This window comes from Penicillium riverlandense, assembly GCF_028828495.1.
Source record: "Penicillium riverlandense strain IBT 135883 chromosome Unknown utg000006l_segment0_segment0, whole genome shotgun sequence".
Lineage (NCBI taxonomy): Eukaryota > Fungi > Ascomycota > Eurotiomycetes > Eurotiales > Aspergillaceae > Penicillium > Penicillium riverlandense.
Window position 1 is genome coordinate 2,564,430 of NW_026643197.1, and position 14,971 is coordinate 2,579,400.

The 14,971-nt window shown below is 49.8% G+C and overlaps 5 protein-coding genes across 5 annotated transcripts; 3 read left to right on the forward strand and 2 right to left on the reverse strand.

The window, feature by feature from the left end:
• Positions 1–230: 230 nt before the first annotated feature.
• Positions 231–2,779, forward strand: N7474_007233 (Zn(II)2Cys6 transcription factor domain-containing protein; the record flags this gene model as incomplete). The annotated part of the gene is made up of 2 exons (XM_057198643.1): positions 231–2,522; positions 2,573–2,779. 2 exons carry the CDS (start codon positions 231–233, stop codon positions 2,777–2,779), a joined length of 2,499 nt encoding a protein of 832 aa, XP_057052083.1.
• A 138-nt stretch (positions 2,780–2,917) lies between these two features.
• N7474_007234 (GMC family oxidoreductase) lies at positions 2,918–4,922 on the reverse strand (the record flags this gene model as incomplete). The annotated part of the gene is made up of 3 exons (XM_057198644.1): positions 2,918–3,381; positions 3,455–4,747; positions 4,805–4,922. The coding sequence occupies 3 exons, from the start codon at positions 4,920–4,922 to the stop codon at positions 2,918–2,920; spliced, it is 1,875 nt and encodes a 624-aa protein (XP_057052084.1).
• Positions 4,923–7,100: 2,178 nt separating this feature from the next.
• N7474_007235 (saccharopine dehydrogenase family protein) lies at positions 7,101–8,492 on the forward strand (the record flags this gene model as incomplete). Its single annotated transcript, XM_057198645.1, has 1 exon — positions 7,101–8,492. The coding sequence occupies one exon, from the start codon at positions 7,101–7,103 to the stop codon at positions 8,490–8,492; it is 1,392 nt and encodes a 463-aa protein (XP_057052085.1).
• Positions 8,493–9,276: 784 nt separating this feature from the next.
• N7474_007236 (uncharacterized protein) lies at positions 9,277–11,079 on the reverse strand (the record flags this gene model as incomplete). The annotated part of the gene is made up of 1 exon (XM_057198646.1): positions 9,277–11,079. The coding sequence occupies one exon, from the start codon at positions 11,077–11,079 to the stop codon at positions 9,277–9,279; it is 1,803 nt and encodes a 600-aa protein (XP_057052086.1).
• Positions 11,080–12,118: 1,039 nt separating this feature from the next.
• N7474_007237 (uncharacterized protein) lies at positions 12,119–14,463 on the forward strand (the record flags this gene model as incomplete). The annotated part of the gene is made up of 5 exons (XM_057198647.1): positions 12,119–12,134; positions 12,302–12,476; positions 12,541–13,488; positions 13,542–14,029; positions 14,105–14,463. 5 exons carry the CDS (start codon positions 12,119–12,121, stop codon positions 14,461–14,463), a joined length of 1,986 nt encoding a protein of 661 aa, XP_057052087.1.
• Positions 14,464–14,971: the final 508 nt, after the last annotated feature.

Sequence of the window (14,971 nt, forward strand, 5' to 3'; positions counted from 1 at the left end):
ATTCTCTCTTTTCCTTGGTTCCTTTTGCCCCCGAAAAGCTAAACTCCATATCAACGCTGTGATCCAAAGATTAGCGAAACCTACCCGCACGTGATTGTAGGTCCCCGCGTTCGCTGGTGGCGAAGCTCTGAGCTAGAGATAAGCCCCTGCATTTAGAGAATCCACCTCGAGTTTCATTCCCACTCCCATCATCCTTCCGCAAATGCTCCTGTATAACGGAATAAACTAGGATGATGGATGCCACTTCTTTTGCTAATATGATCGCCGACCCTCGCGAGGATGATTATATGTTGTCAGCGAAAACGCCAACACAATTTCCGAAAGAGATACCCCAGATGCTGGAGAGCAACAATTTCCCCAGCATGGGATACAGCGACAGAGACGATTTTGCGAGATATATCGCACCCTTGGACGATGAGTTTGGAATGCAGCTTGAAGGAGGCGACAATAATCTAGATTGGACCACGATCTCGAATCACATTCTACATCAGCCTCCTTCACATCCTGTATCTGACCTTGATGAAGAGATCGAAAGCCTCCTCTTTCAAGATATTGCTACCAGGCGCCAAGCCAACTCCGACGCCCGTCGGAGCCATTCATTAAGCTCCGCGCCCACCAATAGTGTGCAAGAATCATCTGCACGGATTTCTCGATCGAAGAATGGATCTACAATCAGGAACCCTCGCAGGCAAAACCATTCGTGCGACCAGTGCAGGTCATCTAAAAAAGCATGCAATTTACCTCTCCCCGTTGGGATTAGTGGACAAAAGCCCTCGACACCTTGCGCAACTTGCAACGCGCGCGGCCTGGAGTGTACCGTCGCATGGATCTCCAGCAAAAGGTCCGAAAAGCAGACAAGGAAGAAAGCAAGAACTTCCCCAGGTAGTCATGCGCTCAATGCGACAGACCTGAGCATCGTCGCAGAAGAACATCAAAGAATCGACGATACACTCTCCCGATCTGGAAGTTTATCGACATTGGAAGGCGACTTAGCCCGACAGCTTACTGCGCGTGAAACATGTCTGCAGCAATTCAACCTGTATGTTGATGTCTGTGATATGCCGCTATCGCAATGCCTTTTGCAGGGGAGCATGCCGCCCCGCTACTCTCTGGGGATTGCCGCTTTGGCACCATTAAGCAACAGTGTCCATTTGAACACTTATCTCGAGAAAACGAATATGTGGATGGAGAGCTGCTGGGAATTAAATTCCAGTTCGTGGTCCTTGACTGCCGTGGCACCACATACCTTTCGAACAGTTAGTCTCCTCGACTCTCTGTTCCAAGAAAAGTGCACGGAGCACTTTCGCCCGTCACCATCGCGTGATGCCTCAATCAACGAATCCTACAAATGGACTGCAATAGCAACTGCTGCTCAATATGCTGTCCACAAGAGCCAGAGACCAGGCGGGGGACATAGCCACGATCTTGCACTTGCTACGTGTTACAAGGCCCAGAAGATGGTCTTTAAGAATATCGCAGCATCTGGATCATTTCGGCAGTCTTTGTCGTTGATACTCTTCGGCCTCATTTTGCGCCCAAAAGGTGACCTTGACGATGATACCATAGATGAAGACTCCCGGTTTGCTCTGTGTGAAGGGATTCGCCGCCTTCATAGTCTCTGCACCCGGGCACATGATTATGTTCGTGAAATGCAAGAGGACAATCCAATGCAAGACGAAAGGGGATTGTCAACACTCGTTGAGAAGTTTCCATCTGACGTGACTGCGAATGTTCTGGAATTAATAGGGGCGATATCATGGTTGACAGACATGATGAACTCTACAATAATCGCCGCGTCGCATGGGGAAATCTCCCCGATGGATCTCGCTAACTGTGGTCGCCATGCTGATATTCCTCAAATACCTCTCTTCTCGCCACCCTCTCCCCGAAACAATACTTTGCCAGTTACAGAAAAGGAAAACCAATTAATTGATGACTCGATTCTATCTCGCGCCATTTCGTCGGAGCAGACGTTGATGACACTTCGGCGCTATGACATTTCCGATGCCAGATTGGAATATACAGTGAGACAATCAGGCTCACTTGTGATCCTTCTTTGGAAGTCACTGGCTTCCTTAACACTGGCCGAGAAGGCTGTCCGAACAGGAAAGGTCGACTATGAAAAGCTTCACTGGAGCTATGGAACGACTATGAAGCTTGTCAAGCTGTGGAGAACGACATTTGGAACCTTTGATGGTCCAACTACAGCATTTCTCGAACAGTCATCCTCGGAGATTCGACATATGGTTGCTTTCTGTTTGAATGATGGCGATCTAGCAGTTCTTTTGTTTCATGAAACAACAAAGCAGCTTGAGATGAGCCTCTCTCAGCTGCCCTCGACACCTGAAAGGGAAAGGCTGCGCGCCGTTCTTCAATTTGACAGATCAGTTCGACAAGAGCAACGGCTCATGAGTGCAGCTCAAGTATCTACCATGGCCTCGATACGGCATGGGGTTTCAGGCCCTGGCTTCCAGGGCGTTAGTGGCCTGAAAGCATGTGTTCAAGACATTTGGCCACATCCTGTAAGTGACTTAATCCATTAATCAAACTTCCTACTAATACCTTTCAAAAGTATCCTACCTTGGTCGTGCAAGCACATACGTTATCAGCCAAGGCTCTCGCGGAACAGGTGCCTGTCCGAGTCAATGAAATGGACATGAAAGGGGCCTCTGAGATGTCGACAGGACTGGAAACCTGCCTGCAGGCTTTGCGAGGGCTTCAGGAAACTCTTGTCGTTTTCCCGGATGTATCGTGCTACAACAGCCAAATAGTAGTCTAAAGGCCTTCAACCAAACTGTATAATCTCAAAGCACAAATGTTTCTGATAAGCTTTACAACTGGATTTGACGACGAGGCATATAGTATATGACGTCCATGGACAAGAATGATACATATGTGGACGCGCCCCGTTTAGTGCTCACAAATTTGCAGTTGGCGGCGCGGATCTTTTATGTTCTTCCCTGATCATGTCGCTCAACTTGAAGGCCATCGCACCGATGGGTGCAGTTGGATGTCCACTGATCTGCTCAGGGAAAATGCTGGCATCTATAACGCGCAGGCTTTTCACTCCGTGTACTTTACATTCCAGGTCAACCACACTGGTATCACGCGATGGACCCATGCGTGCAGTGCCAACTGGATGATAAAGTGTAAACGCCTTTTCTTTCAAAAAGCGGATGAGGTCGTCGTCTGAGATCTTCTCAATGTTACTGCTCGAATATGGCCACCAGTACGATGAAGGGTCATCGTTAGTTGCAACTGGCTCAAAGAATTTCTGAAAGGCCGGGCTTCGTATTATGCGAAGGCAGACGCGTAGGCCTGTCAATAAAACTTTCAGATCATTGTTTTCCTCATCAGACAAGTACTTTGGATCGATGATGGCTAGGAATGGAAGCGGTTAGCTTAGAATCTTGAAAAAGAAAGTTAATAAGTTGGACTTTGCTGGTGGGCTCACGAGCATCAAAAGAGCTTTTGCTTGACAGGGTAATCACACCACTGCTTTGCGGGCGCAGACTAATCGGGATGAGACTAAAGACACTACTCCCATCAATTGTGGCTTCTTCACCATGATGAATGAATGCAAGGGGTGCACCAATAAGTTCCAAATCTGGCCCAGTATGACTGGATGTATGATCATTGGGTGGAACAGTTGTAGACTCAGGGAACCGATAATCCGAGGATCGGATGAAAGCGGCAGCCTCTCCTATGTTGCTAGTGAGAGGGCCGCGTCCAAAGAGCATCCACTGAACGAGCGATGGCAGGGCTCTGACATTGCTAGAAAGATAATCTAGAGTTTTCCCCGATTTGGCCTTGCAGAGAATGGCAGTTGTGCAGAGATGGTCTTTCATATTCTTACCCACCGCATCATTCTCCTGAACAACCGGAATGCCATGGGCCCTTAGCTCCTCAGCCGGACCAATCCCACTCAACATCAGAGTCTGAGGTGTATTGACCGAGCCCCCACATAGAATGACCTCCCTTCGCGCATGTACTTGGAAACGGGCCCTCTCACGGTTCGTCTGAAGCTCGACGCCGATGGCCATAGGCTCTTTTGCACTAAGGCAATCAAAAAGCACACGTGTAACATGAGCATGACACGCAACGCTAAGATTTGGCCTTCGTAGGACACTAGGGGATAGATAAGCGGTGGCAAGGGACGAGCGTTGCCCTTTCGAATCGATGAATGTTTGAAATCGAGTGACACCCAGGGTACCGTTCGTAGTATTCACATCTGCACTATGAGGAATACCTGCATTTTGACAGGCTGGTATAAATCCACCCTCGATGATCTCAGACAGCCAGGAGTATCCCGTTTGCCAACAGCCCGAAGACCCGCGGTGTTCAGTATCGATCATAGGGCGTGCTGAATTTGGAGTAAACATCTCCATGCGTCGCAGGTAAGGCGCGAGGTCATTAGAACCCCAGCCCTCGCATCCATGAATAGACGCCCACTCGTCAAAATCGGAAGGCGAACAATGATGATACATCATAGCATTAAGCGAAGTACTACCTCCGATCAGACGTCCACGAGGCCAATAGAGCCGGCGTGCTGACAGGCCTGGTTGCTCCACTGTGTAGTAATCCCAGTCGTGTTTGGTGTGGAAGAGCTTAGGGAACATCAGTGGAACCTTGGATTCCAGGACCTTGGTGTTGTCGCCGCCTGATTCGAGAAGGAGAACAGATGTGTTTTTGTCCTCGGACAGTTTGCTGGCAAGGACGCAGCCGGCCGCGCCGGCACCAACGATGACTTTCAGAAGATTAGCCTCAGAAACCTAATTCCAATGCACTTCACAATTCCTTATACCATAGTCATAGCTTTGAAGCGTCCGTGAAGCTGAGGCGTAGGTCACCGGTGGCCCTGTACGAAGCTGAGGCGTAGCGTAGTGGAGTGGGTTATGCAACGGATTCCGGCGTCGGCCCATACCGAGATAGTGAAAGACTTGAAGGAATTGCTTTAGAAGCCCTATATTTCTTGTGTGGTGATTTGTTCTACTTATAACATCTTGACTGACGTTGAAATTCGCCAACAAACACTCTGCCCTCGGTCAAATCCATACTATCCCCTTCCTCATCGCAAGAACATCTCATCAGCCTATCATCGGGCAGAACAGAACCGCAATTTTCAAACAAGCAAAACCACGGAGCCGCTGTCGAGGCCACTTTGCCGCTTCGTCATTTATGAGTTTTGCCCACAGTGGATCCGCGGTTCCGCAGCGGCTCCGCGACGAAGTGACATCCTCAGAGACCGAGTTGGCTCGAAATATCCTCTTATACTTTGAAACATTCTTCCTGGTTTACTGTGACTTCCTGACTCTAGCTTCGGACGCCATCCTCACGTCCGTGTCGTATGAACCCCGACCCCTTTATTGGGCGAGGCAAGAGCACGGTAAGCAAGCTACGGGAAGACTGACATTGAGTTGATCAAACAACTTTCTTTCGTAGGCCTCAAAGTGTCTCTTTTGTGAATAACAAATTACTGAGCAGATTGGGTTCGAAGCCCATCGCTACACGGTCTGATCCTTTCCCACAAATCTGAAATGCCCCTATCAAGTGGCCTGAAACAGTGGAGGAGGCTGTGGACCTTACGTATGCAAAATATATCTATTCTGGCAATAGGCATGGTTAACATGGCAGTTCGCCTTGTTACAACGAAGCTGCCGCGCTGAGTCGAATTTGGATAACCTCAGAGTTCCTCGGAATGCCAATTGTTCAGTAGGCCATTTCTCATCGATCATATTTTCCAGGCCGAATTGCTACATTGACTTTGCCATACCGCAAAGAAGACACCACGGAGATTTTTGACGTCGCCGTCATTGGAGCCGGGATGGTTGGGATCACCGCGGCCCGCGGCCTGAGCAAGAAGGGGTTTTCGGTGGCTCTACTCCAAGCGCGGGACAGAGTGAGCGGCCGAATCTACCTATAGATTATCTCCCAGAAAGCAATTGCCACGCTCATGTTATCCACTCCAAGCCTTTCTGGAGACTCCCGTACACCGCGACCGTAAGGTCCTTCCAACAGTAGGATCTTGGTTTCCAGACAGAGCGGTCACCCACGTTTGGCAGGACATTCTGTGCTTCTCGGACATAGGTAGCCTTCAAGTTTAGGAACGGCAATTTCTTGACGTGCTTCTTTTCCTCGGCCCCCACTCGGGGCACCACCATCGTAGCGTGGTCTCTTCTTGAACAACCGGCATGCCAATTTGGCAGTGGTGTCGGGACCGAGAGTCCAGCTGGCGTCGGTATATCTGAACGCAAACAAAGCATTGCAGGTTATCCATCATCGCAAACTTCCACAGGAGTGTTTGCCAATGTGATACTGCAAACCATCCACAAAAATCTTAATACCGCCGGCAATGCACAGCTTCAGGCCGGTAGCTGTGACAATAATAATGGGGCGCAGCTCGTCACCTGATTTGAGCTGAATAAGGTTCGCTATGCGAACCCGAAGGTGAATATATCGGAGTCCGATGGGATGCCTAAGGCTCGCAAAATCAGTCGAGGCTTGTTGAAGGCAAAATTGTGTAGACTCCAACTTACCAGGGTATCGAAACAGACTCCATGTGCCTCCGATCTCATGGTGTTCTTCCAAAATGCAGTAGTTCAATTCCGGGTTATGCGGAAGCGATCCATCTCCACTTCAGCCTCGGGGTATGACCGACTGAGTTAGTGGTCCCAAATCAAGTCATGAGATAGGCACAATCCATATCAAGACGCATTTTGATAATATTAGTACCCACATTATGGCTCTTTCGGAGTCGCAGAATTGGACAGTCTGTGGGTGGCGTTGTGGACGGCGGAGCCGCCGACCCGGAACCGCTGCTTCTGTGTTTCCCCAGATGTACCCCATACGCGGAAGGGTGCATGCCAGAGGGCACAGCGGTAGTTTCGAACATTATAGCTGGATGCGCGAATTATGATCCGAATGGGAGGGTCCGCCGGTATCTTTGGGAAGTAGTGATAGTGGAAAACCGTTACTACTTCAAGAGCAGGATTATATAAAGGGAGTGTTGCAGGCATCTCGTCTGATGGTCATTTTTAAACACCTCCACCTCCCCAAGTCAAGTTTATCAAATAAGTCACCAATACGCATCATTTTTCGCTATGGCTAGCTTTTTCTCCAGCCCCAAGCGGGTCGTTTTCATCGGCGCAGCTGGAGAGATGTGTCGTATTGCCATCGATCGCTTTGCGGCCGCAACGGACATCTCGCTCGTCCTCGCCGATATTAATGTGGCTACCATTGAGCAGCTGGCATCTAAACTTCCTGCTGGACGGGCAAATACCCTGAAGCTGGATCTCTATGATCGTCCTGCCCTGCTCGCCGCCACCAAGGGCGCGTCCCTCGTCGTCCTCGGCGCCGGTCCTTATTCCAAGACTAGCGAACCCGTTCTTACAGCTTGCCTTGAGAACAAAGTTCCTTACCTCGACTTCGATGATGATGTGGAAAGCACGACTGCAGCGCTCGCCTTGCACGAGAAGGCAAAGGCCGCCGGCGTGCCGTGCTTTATTGGCTGTGGTGCGTCTCCCGGCGTGACGAATGTCATGGCTGTCGATGCTGCCAAAGGAATTGATAAGGTGGATACGATTGATGTATGCTGGCTAGTTGGTGATGAGCGACCAGGAATTGGCAAGGCTGTCCTGGAGCACCTGATGCACATTGCCGCCGGCCCCTGCCTTACCTGGGCTAATGGAAAGGCCACCGTCAACGAATCGTGGGTAGAGACCGGCCATGCGCCGATGTATGGTGACCAGGGAGAGACGCTCCTACACGAGACTGCCCACCCGGAGCCTGTGACCCTCCCCCGTCTCTTTCCCAACGCCCACCGCATTCGCTGCCTCGGTGGACTGCACCCCGCACCGTTTAATGGCATTGCCCGTGGCCTTGGTAATGCTGTGCGGCGGCAACAGATCACCCTTGACGATGCCGTTGGTTTTCTGCTGAATCTGATTAACAATCCTAACCCCACCGAGGGGTGGCAGGCCGCTCTGGGCGAGGCCAGTGGGTACCTCCGTGGTGGCGAGATCTCTCTCAACGAGCTGTGGCAGATCATTGCCCACACCGCCGGAGCCCTTGGACCGTGGCGCCACGCTATCTATGGAATGCTTGAACAAATCAGGACTGGTGAATGCACCACTGGAGATGTCCTCAGCTTCCTCCTCGACTCTGCTCGTGGGAAGATCGGACCGTACTGCGCTGGCCTAACTGTTCGAGTCACCGGTACTCGCAATGGCATGCCGGTCGTTCAGATGAAGCGCACGAGCTTGTCTGGTGAGGGCTCCGTGCTATTTAAGAATATGGCTTCGATCACGGGAGGCGCTTGTGCCGCGTTTATGCTTCTGGCACTAGGGGACTGTTCCAAACTTAGCGGCGTCTTTGCTCCCGAGGACTGTTTTGAGCCCCAAGCCTTCTATAAGGCTCTTGGTCGTGTTGGTGTGCCCCATAATGAGATCGCTCATCTGCTTGGGGACGGAGAGGAGCCCAAGTCGCACCTCTAAATGGAGTACGATACCGAAGAGACTATTCTTGGATTTGCAATTGAAGTCATTCTCGAAATCGGCTTGACCAAAACACACACATTAACTCTTTTATGGCCCCACTGCCAAGGCCTTAGCGCATATCCATAATTTGCTGGCCCCAAAAATTGAGGAACGCCGTAAAATTCACTTTCTGTTGTAACGTATCTTCCTACGTAACATTATATATTCCGTGCGAGACTTTAATGGAATTGTAATATCTTTGTGACGTATTTTGGAGGGCCAAATATCCACCGGTGTTATTCACACATTTCCTGCTAGAGGACAAAATTTAACCTGAATTTATCCTATAAAAGGAGGCCATGTGAATTACTATATGCGATTAGTTTTGCTGTTTTCGGTTTAGCTCTCCAATACACCGTCACGTAAGACATAGAAGACCCGACCTCGCCCTATTCGACCTCCCATTTTATTTCTTTCCTCCCCTTCATCCTCTCTATCTCGCACTTAATACCGCGCTGCTGCAAATTCACCTGCCCAACCGGATTCCCCGTCTGCTACCCACCCGCCACCTTCTTCTTTTTTGTTGCAAACTACGGCTGAGGCCTTGTGACCTCCACTTTCAACTCTTGGGATTGGGGCTATTTGGCCTCTCAACGCAGGTGGCGCTGTGAGGAGGCTGACCGGCCTCTGGAAGAGCACGTTCCCGAACGACACCGTACAGATTATTCTCCCACATAGTGCTCTCGCAACCTATGTAGTCTATATCTCGTTCGTGCATTTCCCGCCATAACCTCATATAAAATTAAAGATTAATCCACCCAAGAGCCAACAAAAGACCCAGCAAGCCTATATGAGGAACGTCCCTCGCCCGCGATGCTGCACTGTAGGGAACACTAGAAGCAGGCGAAGTAGCTGAACCAGTCCGACTTCCAGAGGCAGAGGTACTTATAGAAACAGCGCCTATGGTATGCGTTCCAGACACTATCACCGTGGAACCGGGGACTGTCACGGTTGACCCGGAGATAATCGTCGTTGATTCGGGTATTGTCACTGTTGAATCAGAGGTACTTATAGAAACAGTGCCTATGGTATGCGTTCCAGACTCTATCACCGTGGAACCGGGGACAATAACGGTTGACCCAGAGATAATCGTCGTTGATTCGGGTACTGTCACTGTTGAGTCAGAGGTACTTATAGAAACAGTGCCTATGGTATGCGTTCCAGACACTATCACCGTGGAACCGGGGACTGTCACGGTTGACCCGGAGATAATCGTCGTTGATTCGGGTACTGTCACTGTTGAGGCAGATACGGAAGTTGTACTTTGTCCAGCTGTTGTAGTTGACTCTGTTGACATAGTGGTTGTTTGTGCTGAACTTGTTGTCTGCGGATTTTGAGTGGTGGTGCTGGTCTCAGTGCTCGCAGTTGTCGTAGTACTAGTCTCAGTGCTCGCAGTTGTCGTAGTGCTAGGAGTAGTCGACTTAATGGTGGTAGTTGTCGTTGACTCAGCGCTAGTAGTAGTTACCTCGGTGGTAGTTGTCGCTGCCGAGGTGCTCGAGGAAGTCGTCTGATCAGAGCAAAAGTTCAACCACTGGGCAAATGTGGGCAGCAATGTAGATGAGTATACAGCCGAGGCGGACGAAGTTGCCGCGCTGCTGATGCATTCCTCACAATAACCCAAGTCCAGCAGGAATGTAGACCCGACAGCGCACAATAAAGACTGCTTTCCAGTTCTTTCGGCGACGATACCAACGATATTGCAATCGTAATAGCACGCACTGGGTATATAACCCGTGTCCACCCGCTTGGTCAGTCGACCAAGGGAATGATCCATGAGCTGTTCAATTCTACCATGGCGTGGGGGCAATTCGCGCTTGCTGGTACCCGTTGTAGACTCTTCAGCACATTCAAGGATATCGTAGCTCAGACCAAAGTCCATAGGGTCTAGGTTGTAGTAATTACTGGAGACATTGTAGTGAGTATCATCGTTGAATATTGGAACCGGAGCCTCAATGCAGTAGTCGGGTGAACAAATGTAAGTATCAGCGGGAAGACCAGCTTCAACATTGCAGCCCGCACGGTCGCCTGTATGAGGGGGTTTGCAGAGGTATCCAGGTGGACAGCCCCAGGTATAGTCGTCGGGCAACTGGGTGGTGGGTGTGTAGCTCGGATTGGTGACGAGACTTGAACATACAGTGACGGGGACGATCTGGCTCTGTGTTTGTGATTGCGTCGTCGTCGTATCTTGTCCAGAAGTGGTGGTACCTATGGTGATAGTCTCAGTCGCCGTGTTGGTGATAGTATCTGTTACAGTAACTGTCGCCGCACTTGCTGTGACAGTATCGGTGATGATGTCGGTCGTGGTGTCGGTTGTAGTATCTGTGACCGTACATGTAACAACTTCGCCTTCACCAACCCAAATCGTAACCCCAATGGTGATCGTTATACCCAGATCAGTACTACTTAATGTGTCTCTGGGCTCCATCAATTTGGTAATTGCTGCCAGAGTGGGGACGGTCGCAGGGACGTCATTGCTGTTCGTTATTGTTGACAGAGTAAAAGCAGATGTCGCAAACAGCGACAACCAAGCGACTGAGGACCTCATCTTCGCGACTTCTTCTCGAGGAGATGGTCTGCAAGCTTTAGATGTCTCTTAAACCACAACAAAGAAGAGAATCCGCTCACGACGGTAGGAAAGGGAAAAGAAAAAGCTCCAGGGCATATGCGCACGGTCCTCTAGTTCCTTAGCTGTGCGAGGCTGTTTATGTTGTTATGACCTACTAATCCACCGCTGATAAAGAAATCGACCTAACCGAGTTCGAGCACAAAGACAGGATGAGGATTTTAAGGCCCGCTGTCACGCCTGACAGGCCTGCAGCTGTGGATGCATATTAGCCAATTCAGCGATGCGAACAGCTGTTAGTTCATGTAACCCTCCACTGATCAGTAGCATCTTCCAACAGGATGATTCAGACCTCGTATTGCTCTTGCCCGCTACTGGGCACTAGCGATGTGTAGAACGCATATAATCCCGAACTATGGAAAACCTAGAGATGTTTTTGGCTATTGCCGTTCATGGTAAAAATCAAACCGGCTCAGCTCCGATGCACCTAGGAGACCGTGCATGATTTGTTTCTTTTAAATGGTCGCCTCGTTGTGCACAGGGCCCGCTATGGCGGGGACTTATCGGGCATCAAAGAGGTGGGAAACTCAGCCGCATCGCTAACTAGGATTCGGTTACTCCGCCCCGTTCCCTCTACTTGCTCTATTCATGCGATAGTAGCGGCCATCACTCATCCATATGATAGTCATTAGGCCGCCTTAGAGCTTTGGCGATGTGAGGATTGGATTCCGCCTTTTTTCATCACGCGAATCCCATTTGGAGATTGTTGTGAGAATCTGGACGGCGAAGAGAGCGGCTGCGACTCTATCGGTCGAAAAATGTTTCTCTTAGGAACATTTCTGACGCTGTTGGTGCTTGTAATAGATCGCGCAGTGGGAACATGTGGTGTGTATCAGACACAGGTCGGCTACTCGATATGTAACTGGCAATCAGTGCGTGGTAAGAGCTCATTTCTTGCGGTCGCGGTGGAGTTTTGTACTGACAGTGACAGCCAACGTCATTCGCGATACGATTTACATAGATGGAGGATACTTATGGTATGCGCAGTATGGAAAGACCTAAAATGAATAGAACACGTACAGTTAGTGCTGACAATTCCAGAATATACTCGGACAATTGCACCAGTGACACGTCTGATGGTAAAGACCATATTGAACGAGCCCGACAAACTTGGAAGATATACAAAGCTAACCAACCGCAACAGGAAGTTTTGACGGCTCCGTCTATACTTTCAATCTTTCGACTTCGTTCAATACTAGTTCGAATTTCTCGAATGTACTCAACCTGATGTCCATTGCCGGTGGTGCCGGAAGTAACATAGACCCAACCTACATTGACGGCGCGATGTTTGCCAACGACGATGAGTTCTACCTTTATGGGTTCGTACCATTCAATGTTCAACCATGCGCACAGCAAATACTAAATTACAATAAACCATCATAGGGGGGCCGCGATTCCCGCTAGTGATGACGAGAAACTTCCTGACGATGCTGTGCTTGGTTATGAAGCCTATCAGTATGGTGCGACTATTCAAGACTGGGAGCCAATGTGGTGGACGGAAGACTTACCAGACAACGTGACAACATATATCACCAACGGAGCTGGGGCATCGGCACCGAGCGAGAATCTGGGCTTCTACTTTAGTGGAATGCATGCCCCGGACTGGGGCTCCTTCACATATCCTCCTTATCTGGCCAACACAACGGCGGACACATTAATTACGGTGAACATGTCAGTGATGCGCTCCGAGACATGGAACAACGATACGCTGCCGAGCTATATCAAAGGCCGTGCCAACGCTGAGATTGTTTGGGTCCCAGTGTCTGAGGCTGGAGTCCTGGTAGCCATCGGGGGCGTGGTCGACCCTGCTGGACTCTTTGAAAGTTTGAATTCATCCCAGGAGGCGCTCAACAAAGATCTGAGCCCGATTTTCATGGAGACGGTCTCGGTCTACGATGTCAATACTAAGACTTGGTATCTCCAGAAGACGACGGGCGATACACCGCCGCAGTTGACCGAGTTTTGCTCTGTGCTTGCTAGCGCAGCAGACGGCTCATCACACAATATCTATATTTACGGAGGATACAATGGTCTCAATGCAAACTCAAATCCATATGACGACGCGTATATCTTGTCATTGCCTTCTTTTACGTGGATCAAGGTGTACAATGGGACGAACACACACGGCCGGACTGGACACAGATGCATCAAGGTTTATCCAGACCAAATGCTCGCCATTGGAGGCTATCGTATCGATTCAACGCACTGCCTAGAGGGGGGTGTCATGGTTAACTTCAACCTCAACAACCTCAGTTTCCAGGATGCCTATGACCCCTTGCAGTGGGGCGACTATAAAGTGCCAGATCTCTTATCAGCTCAAATAGGTGGAAAGTAAGTATCCAACCAACAACAGAACAGATCATCACAACTAATAGTATCTATAGCTCTTCGGGAGGTGCAACCACCACAGCTCCATCATCATGGACCAACTCCTCTCTAGAAGGTATCTTCAATACGAAATACACCAAAACCATCGCAACCTACTGGCCCTACAACACGGCTTCTAGCGGCAGCACCACAAAGCATCACCAAGGCTTCCCGACCTGGGCTGCAGCTGTGATCGGCGTGCTCTGCGGTCTACTCGTCGTTGGATTGATCATCGCCGCCTATTGGATCTTTCGCAGACATCGCCAGCGCCGCCAGCTTGAGAAAGACGAAGTTGTCCAGGAACCTCTTACGTCCATGTACGGGGCTGGCCGGATCGCGCATATGGCTGGTCCCCACTCTACATCCACCGGTCAGGAGATATCCACAGGCGCGCAAACAATGCAGACGTCGATCGAGAGGTCGGTGTCTCCCTACTCGGTGGAATCAGGAGGAGGTATAGTCCACGAGATGCACGACATAGGAGGTAGAGTCCACGAGATGCACGGTATGCCGCTATATTCTTTGTCTATTTTCCCCGCAAGTAGTATACATCATCCACATGCGATGCTAACACCAAAAGATTCCTCGCCCATCGAACTCCCGACCCAATTCAATGTCTCCTCTTCCAATAGCAATAGGACTTCGGTATTCAGTATGGCGCGAGGTTCCTCCATTTCGCCCAATTTACCGCAGACTCCGGTGTCCGATTCAGGTCAATACTTCCGGCCGAGTCACCACCGTAGTCTATCAACTCAGTCCATTGATAATGTGGTAACTGGCCGGATGCCGGATTTTCATGCATCCTCTGATGGCGGCAATGGGCAACACCAGCGTCATGGGTCTGAGATTTCGGAGGAGAGTTCTAGTTCAAATGGGAAAGGTCCAATCTGTGGTAATGAGACGATCCATGAACATGAAAAAATAGATACAGTGGAGTAGGCAATTCTTGCTAACCACCTTAGCACTGTTGCCATACTATAAAGAACTTTAACAATAACAACATACCATGCGATGGAACGAAGGAACGTAGTGGAAGGCTTTACACTCTAGCGGCTGCCGTATACGCTAGTCTGTTTAATGTGCTCATTCAGTTGAAATTTCAATCAGTATTTCGCGTACGGGTTCTCGTTTGATCATCAGTAGCTACGGTTTTCAACTTAGGTTTTACCCCTTTGAGCACTGAATAATTATAGTACACGCGCCAAGAGGCGATGGAGTTTGACCCCAGATTTCTACGAGATTTTACCGGCCTTGCATTCTGGGCAACCAAGGCAGCAGGACCTTGGCTTTGAAACAAGCCACCAGACCTTACTCGCACACATCAAGCACATACACTGCATTTTTTGAGGACTCTAATAGCTGAGAGCCAAATGAGAGTGGCGGGAATATGTAATCTGGGCATGCATGTTGAGTCTTTCAGTAAGTTTCATTTTTTGGTCTAGTAAAC